The sequence below is a fragment of the Pelophylax lessonae genome (assembly GCF_965119305.1).
Source record: "Pelophylax lessonae genome assembly, chromosome: 4".
Taxonomy (NCBI): domain Eukaryota; kingdom Metazoa; phylum Chordata; class Amphibia; order Anura; family Ranidae; genus Pelophylax; species Pelophylax lessonae.
This window is the reverse complement of record NC_138771.1, coordinates 553024933-553033017: the sequence shown is the minus strand read 5'-3', so window position 1 is coordinate 553033017 and position 8085 is coordinate 553024933. Positions and strand designations below refer to the sequence as shown.

The window sequence follows — 8085 nt, the reverse complement described above, 5'->3', positions numbered from 1 at the left end:
CGCTGAGCAGTCGAGTGACTGTCTGGGCGATGCCCCCCACGCACCTGTATCCGGCCAGGTGATAGATGCCGGTGGGTGCTGGGAGTTGCTTACGGATGGTCCCTACACCAAATGTCATACCTTGCACTATGTTCCTCTCTGTGGCGGGCTCTCAGGGGTTCACTCAGGCATATTAAGTTATTTTTATGATATCCATGCTCGTGTTCCAGTTCCTTATCAGCACGATATCTTATTTCATGCTCTTCAACTGTTGGATATGTACTTTCTATTTTCTCTCGATGTCATTCAATGTATTCCTCTGTGGAATTTGTTACATGCCTTTTCTATTTTCTTCAATAAACGAATTTATAAAAAAGAAACCACAGGGGGGTGGCCTATATATACAGGCAACCTGACAGGGCCCCCCTCCCAAATAAATAAAATTTACTATGCTTCAGTTATGAACGAACACAATGTTCATTCAGGAAAGGAAGGGGCTGGTAAATGTGACACATTTATTGGACTCTTCCCCAACTCTCCATCCTGAAGTATCCTATTGTGTCCTTGCAGCTGCGGGTGGAAAAGGAAGGGAGGGAAGCTGGCAGCATGGTGGAAAGGGGGGAGGGGCACACATGGAGGCCTGTGCAGCAGGGAAAAACATATGGTGCACAAGGAGCGTGAGTGGTACGGCAGGAGGGCAATTACTGGAATCAATCCCCTGTGTGGCTCTCTGCAGCAGCTGAAAGCCGGTGGGAGAGAGAAGAGAAGAAGCCAGTTTTTGGCTGCTGCAGCTAGAGCCATACAGGGAATCGGCTCCAGTAATTGCCCCCCCCCCCCCGCAACCCACTATATAAATTACCCTCTCTACCTGCTTTTGATTCACCCAGCTGCCTGAGCCCCCCTACTGGCTTGGGCCCAGTACAGGAGACCTGGTGGTACCTTCTTATCCACGGCCCTGCCTGCTACTATGCAATTCAATTTCAATTTTAAATGTAATAACAGCCATTCAAAGTACTTATGTCATTTAAAACTATCATGGCTACATGTCTACATGTCCCTAGTGGTGAGCCAATGGCAGCCTGCAGTGGGTTAGATGACACTGGCCACCAGTTATAGTGGAGACAAGACACAAATTTGTAAAACCATTTTACTTTTGTCTGTGTTTTTTTTTTGTTTTTTTGTAGCAGGATGAACCTCATGGAAATAAATATAATCTTCCATAAAATGTTGGGACTGTAACAGGAAATGAAGCCTATATAGCCTATATTTCATTTCAATGTGAAGAAGCTAGCCTCACCAGGGCTGTGCAGTTTATAGAGAAGAAGCTTGGTCAAGCTGAGAGGACTGAGCTGGATGCTCACTTTGAGAACCTATTGACAAGAGCTGACGGTACAAAGAACTGGACTGAGAAGATCCTGTGCCCGACAGAGGTCTCTTACATCCCAATCCTAGTGCACGAGTTGAAGAGTTTTTGTATGAGAAGTTGGACAGAAAAATCCCCTCTTGAGTGACCAATGGAGAATTGCTGGGCCAGCACATGACAGAGGCTGCCAATGGCTTTGAACCAAGCTCCCATTATGCCTGACAACATGGACACTCCAGTCGGAAGACTCTATCTGTGGCCCAGTGAAATTTTGTAGGAACACCTTCTAAAGGCCCTGGCAGGGTATTCAGCCAAAAACGTTATTGGCCTTTTGTAAAAAAGAGGTCAATTACTGCCAGTAAGCAGGCATTTTTTCCATCTAAGATGGCGGTGTCTTGTGGTTAGCTGCACACGGGGATCGATGCAGGCTGCATTAAATTCTGATCATGTGTGGCGAAGTGTCTCTGAGCTAAACCTTTGATTTCCTCCTAAATCACCCATTGAGAACTCTCACCTATATGACATCTCTTTGGACTCCACATTTGGACCTCTTACGTTTAAGCAGTTATTTACTGATTGTGTTCAATTGTAACTGCTATTGCGACTCTGTTTTCTATATATGCTTATTTACTGTGTCTGTATCACGCAGTGGAGTTGCAGCTTACCATTTTGTCGTTTCTATTTGTATTCATCATCTTAAGTGCAGTTTTTCCCCTTGAGAAAGAAAATTAAGCCTGTCTTTCACAATGTTATGTTTCTGTGATGAGATGTCATTATAAGAAATGCACTCTAATCAAGCAATGAATTCTCCCCAATCCAAGAACACACAACTTGATTATTACCTACACTAACTTCACTAACTTGTAAATTGGGTTCTGAAATTTCTTCTTGAAGTAAACCTGAGAGGCTGCTGCCATTGCTGACGTCCTATTAGAAATGCTAGTTTCTTAGGTATTATGCTGACCTACTGGCCTTAATAAATTATTATGTTTATGTTGGGGTTGGAGGTGTATGCTTCTCAGCTGGTCGTTTTCAGTTTGTACCATCGCAATAACATCGCTATTTAGAGTTTTGAGATACTAGACCAGTCATGGATGGGGGTGGGTTGGAGGAGGTTTGGGCTGCTCCCTCCCACGTGCCTCCTATCCATCGATTAGCAGCCATGTGCTTCCATTGTGGAGACACTCAAATTAAAAGTGTTAGGACTGCAGATAAAACAGGGTGCCGTGTAGTGGCCCTGCAGCTTACACATGCGTTTGCAAATGCGTGTCAACTAAACCCCTGTTCTTTATTTATATCATGAGACAGGTCTACTTGGTTGGTGGCAGACTGGAGGGTGAGTACATCAGACTGGGGGCTGGCTGGCTTCCATGCACCTCTTTTAATCCTTTTCAACCTTTGTTTTTTCTGATACAGGGATGGAGACGCTGGGCATTACCTGCTGGTGTCTCACCTAAAGTCCCACATAGCCTACATTGTTTATGTTTATGTTATGAATCTTTCCCAAGAACAACTGTTGTTCTGGATGAGTGATTAAGAGCCGGTTCACACTACCGCGACCAGAAAGTCGCCCCATGAAGGAGCGACTTAAAGGAATGAAGAGACTTGTTTAGAGACTTGGAAGAGACATGTGCACTACTTTGAAGAGACTTACATGATAGGCGACTTTGTCTGTGGGGAATGCCTGGGTAATCTCTTTCTTCTTCCTGGAAAGTCTGATAACAAGGATCCGACTTAGAGGCGACTCCCATTGAAGTCTATGTGCACAAGTCGGATAGAGGTCGCCTTGAAGTAGTACAGGAACCTTTTCTGAAGTCGGAGCGACTTCAGTAGTGCATGTTAAGACGGCTCTCATTCATTTACATTGAATTTGTGATGACAAGCGACTTGGGGCAACTTGAGGGCACACAAGTCGTATCCCAAGTCGGAGTAGTGTGAACCGGATCTTAATGCAAAGAGACAGATATAGTATGGCACCCAGGTTACTAAAATTTTAGGAAGGAAATCTTAGCAATGGCGGCCTCTATCATATGTCTTATGACAGCTGAACAGGCAAATCAAGGAAACATCGGAAAGAAGTACAGCAATTGCCCATATCATTCAATCTGATTTTCCCAGTAAAACTAGATTAAAGAATGAATGCGATTGCTTGCATGCTTTTTGCAGCATAAAGGTAGAATGACCTTTAGCTGATATCTCTGCAGTTGTCCTGGTAAAGGTCAGCCTCAGCTGTCAGTGTAAGGGTAAAGCTATTTTAGGTCCTCTCTACTGCTGCCATTGGACACCTGTTGCTGCAGCTTGATTGGATACTGGGATAGTGTTCCCCTGGGTATATAAGACTGATATACTAAGTGTGACGAGGGGCCATTTCAGGGACCAGGACATCTAACTGACTAATCCATTCAAGCCACAAAGTACATTTAGTGGATATTAGCCCCTTGTGACATTTAGGTTTACCAGCTACAATGCCTCACCGTCTTGTAATTGTAAGACATGGAGAAAGCTCCTGGAACCAAGAGAACCGGTTCTGTGGCTGGTTCGATGCAGATTTGAGTGAGAAGGGAAGAGAGGAGGCTAAAAGGGGCGCTGCGGCAATTAAAGAAGCAAAAATGGAGTTTGACGTGTGCCACACATCAGTTCTGAAGAGGGCAGTGCACACCCTGTGGTATATACTGGATGGCACAGACCAGATGTGGCTGCCAGTGCACAGATCCTGGAGGCTGAATGAACGTCATTATGGGGGCCTGACAGGACTCAACAAAGCAGAAACAGCTGAAAAGCATGGAGAGGAACAGGTGAAGATCTGGAGGCGATCCTTTGATATCCCTCCACCACCAATGGGAGAAGACCACCCATACTTCAAGTTCATCAGTAAGGTAGGAAACTGCAGTAACCTATGTCTGCTTACTAATAGCACTCTCCATTCCTGATGGCTTTCTCCATTAGATACTGAAAAATGTTCTTACCCTATTATATACAGTATATGCTGTACACATAAGGACATTTTATATTTAATTGTAAAATTTTCACATTGCATTTTATCTAATAGAACACCTCTCATTATGGCAGAAAAAAACGGGCCCTGAGACCAATAATATTCGTTGAGATATGATACATTTTTAGAGGATTTAAAGATGAGCTCTAACGTAGCCTTAACACAGTGCTAAGGCATCTATCCAGTTAGACCGTAGATAATGTGTTTTCAGTATTCTAGATGCCTTACAATTGCAAACGTTCACCTGAGAGACTATTGCAAGGGCTCTATTTCCAGCACGCAATCTTATCCTTATGCACTGGAACTCTGTAGAACCCCCTACACATGCAGAGTGGCTAAAGCATAGAAGGGATACACCAAAAGAGGAGCTCCAGCCCTTTGCAAGAACAAAGGGCGGTAAAAATGTGGGACTATCTTCCACAATTGGTGATATCAGCGGGGAGTATTGATATTTTCAAAAGACTCTTGGATGTGCATTTTAAAGAACACAACATACAGGGATACGGGTCGGGAAATGATTATCGACACTGACACACACCTACACAGGTTAAAGCGGAGTTCCGGCCTATTTTGCAACTTTAGTGATTCCTGGAGCGCTCGCTATGCTGATCAACAATTTGGCATTGTCAATTTTTTTCGGGGGTCCCTTACCTTATTTTCAGGGCATTTTCCCCCCTCTGTGGCCGCGGCCACCTACATCACTTCCGCCTTTGCATTGCATCCTGGGAGCTGTTTGTCATCACTCCCAGGAGGCTGGAATCAGGAAGAACTCCCAGAACGCTCCCTGGAATCAGGAAGAAGGACACAGCAGATTACACTGAGGCTTCAGATGCCCACATCCAAGATGGCCACGCCGAGACAGCGTTTTTAAAATTTAGATTTTTACTAAAATCCAATACTGTACAGCTTGTAAGTATGAGAATAGCGGTTCTGTAAAGGGCGATGGATTAGTATTATAGGGGTATTTTTAGTTAAAAAAGGTATTTGAGGCTGGAACTCCGCTTTAAAGAGGAAGTAAACCCTCCTCTGCAAGTTGTACCTATAGGTAAGCCTATAATAAGGCTTACCTATAGGTACTGTAAATATCTACTAAACATGTACCGTTTAGGAGATATTTACCTTACATGCAGCCAGTGACGTCACTGGCGCATGTGCTCTGAAGGAACGGCCGCTGGTGCCGTTCCTTCAGAGCCCCGTGCCGTGACCGTCGGCTCCCGCGCACGTGCGTGGGAGTGACATCACCGCGGCTCCGGCCAATCAGATGGCCAGATGCCGCGATCCCGGAAGACGAGCGACTGAACATGTCACCCGTCATAGAGGTAAGCGGGCGACACGGCGGGGGCTCGTTCTAAGGTAAGTATTTGATAATGAGCTAGTATGCGATGCATACTAGCTCATTATGTGTTTCTCTTTCAAGGTGAAAAAAAAATGGGTTTACAACCTCTTTAAACTAGATGGACTATTGTCCTTATTCAACCTTAACTACTATATAACTTTGTAACTATGTTACACATGTACTAATGTGCGATATACTGCTGTATTGTTGGCGGATCTATGCACTGCTTACTTGTGAAGTTTTTGTAAACTGCCCGCTCTGGAATTGAATCAAACCTTTTTTCTAAATTAAAAAAAAAAGATGAGCTCCAGCCTTATCTTTACTGACTCCTCTTCTGTACTAGATTTCTTATTCTGGTTTCCCTGCACACTGTGAACTTCTCACTGTGTGTATTAGAAGCTGCAGCTAGTCAGACAGCAAGACCTCATTTCCTGGCTGGCAGACACCCAGCATCATCTAGCCCTTTTTATTCCACAGCCCGACAGCCCCTGGCCAACCCATTTAATTCCCTGGAATCCAGGTCTTTCAATCATGGAGTTTCAGCATCACAAGTAAGGCTGTGCTCACACTATTGCGATGACAGACATCACATGTGATTCGCAACGCATTGCTGTGCAGATCACATGCGATGTCTGTGCGATGCAAATTCGGCCTTATGCCCCGTACACACGCATCGATTGTTGGCCGTGAATTTTCGGCCAACGTCCGATCTGCAGATTTTCGGCTTGTTAGTATGATGCTTTTGACAACCGACTTTTCGGCCGAAAAAAATCTGGTGTGCATGCTATAAAATTTTTGTTGGCCATCAACAGAACGGCCGACTTTCCGTCAGTCAGTACAGATTTCGGCAGACAAAAATCAGAAGAGCAAGACTGGGCATGCTCAGAGAAGAAAAAACACACGGAAAGTAAACCAGCACATGACATCACTTCTGAAGTTGGTTTTTGTTGGCCGAGAAAATTTGTGTGCAGTCTAGAGCACATTTCAACCAACACAACAACACTGGACAAAAGACGGCCGATCGGTCGGCCGATAATCGTTGCGTGTGTACGAGGCAATACAGTGTGTACGGCTGAATTCACATCGCATTCGGACAAAAATGGTGCAGGACCCTTTTTTGGTCTGCACTGGAATTGGATCGCATGGGTATTCACACCCATGCAATCCGATTCCTGTCCGATTTGACAGTTCGCACTGCAATCTGCGAACTGATTTGTGGCGTCAAATAACTTTACATTGACTGCCGCAGTTTGCAGAGAGCAGTGTGAACTGCCTGTGGGTGAGATGTGATGCGATGCGGGAACCTGCACTGTAACTGCGCTGGTTCCTGCATCACACAAGTGTGAACCCAGGCTACGTGTAAAGGCTCGTACACACTTGACGAAAATCGGACGAAATATCCTCCGATTTTTCTCTCTCTTGCTCAGCGTTCATTACCGTTTTTAGTTGATAGTGCATAAATGTTCACAAAATTTCTCGTCCGATTTTTTATTTTTTGGCACATTTGTTCCTAGACTTCTGGGTCGTCAGCAACTTCAGATAATGCGCGGTCTTTTGTATCCGATTTTTCGCGGACGTACTGCATACACAATAAACTAAAATTGGTCGTCTGGGGACGGACGATAAAAATTTTGGTGTTCGTCCCTCCGTTTTTTTTCGTTGAAATTGTCGACATCGGCTGCTGAAAGTTGTGTACACACTAGCCGAAAATCGTACGATTTTACCTCGGACGGGAATCTTCGGCAGATTTTCTACTAGTGTGTACCCCACTTTACCTAGGGCAGTCTGCATGCAAAAAGAAACGTGCCCAGGAAAGCTTCTCTTCCTGACATCCTCCCATGAAAGTATATAACTCCACCCCACTGCTTGCACCATGACTGAAGGCTTTTGATGGGAGTACTGATGCAGGGCACTGTTATGTTATCATGGAGTTATGTACAGTCCTTTTTTTTATCAGCCATTATGAGTCCGCATTGCATAGAGAAGCACATAGACCCAGTGATGACATCAGTGGGCCAACAAAATGTATGCAATGAAAAGGAAAGGTTTTATTCAACAATTGCAGTTGCATGTTGATTATGATGATGGAGGAGGGAACCAGGGAAGGCAAAGTATAAGGATATTAATCTTCTGCTTAACTTGCTGGCATCTATACAAAATTGAAATCTCAGGTTTGGGTAGACTGACCATAAAGTGCCAGGTCACATATATGCGATGCGGGAACCCTGCAAATCCACTGTGGGTTTCCGCATCGCATTAAACTCGCAGGCAGTTCACACTGCCATATGCGAATCGCTGGGGGTGTCAATACAAAGTTAACGACACCCCCCAGATCAGATCGCATATCGCAGTGTGAACTGTCAGTTCGGACATGAATAGGATCGCATAGGTGTGAACACCCATGAGATCTGA

The 8085-nt window shown here is 44.8% G+C and overlaps 1 protein-coding gene across 1 annotated transcript in view; it reads left to right on the top strand.

Moving 5' to 3' along the window:
- Positions 1 to 3800: 3800 nt before the first annotated feature.
- PGAM2 (phosphoglycerate mutase 2) overlaps positions 3801 to 8085 on the top strand; it is a 30645-nt gene continuing 26360 nt past the window's right edge. The window contains exon 1 of the mRNA XM_082257258.1: positions 3801 to 4218. Coding sequence (XP_082113384.1) covers positions 3808 to 4218 — 411 coding nt within the window. The 5' untranslated portion in view covers positions 3801 to 3807. The remainder of the gene's footprint in view (positions 4219 to 8085) is intronic.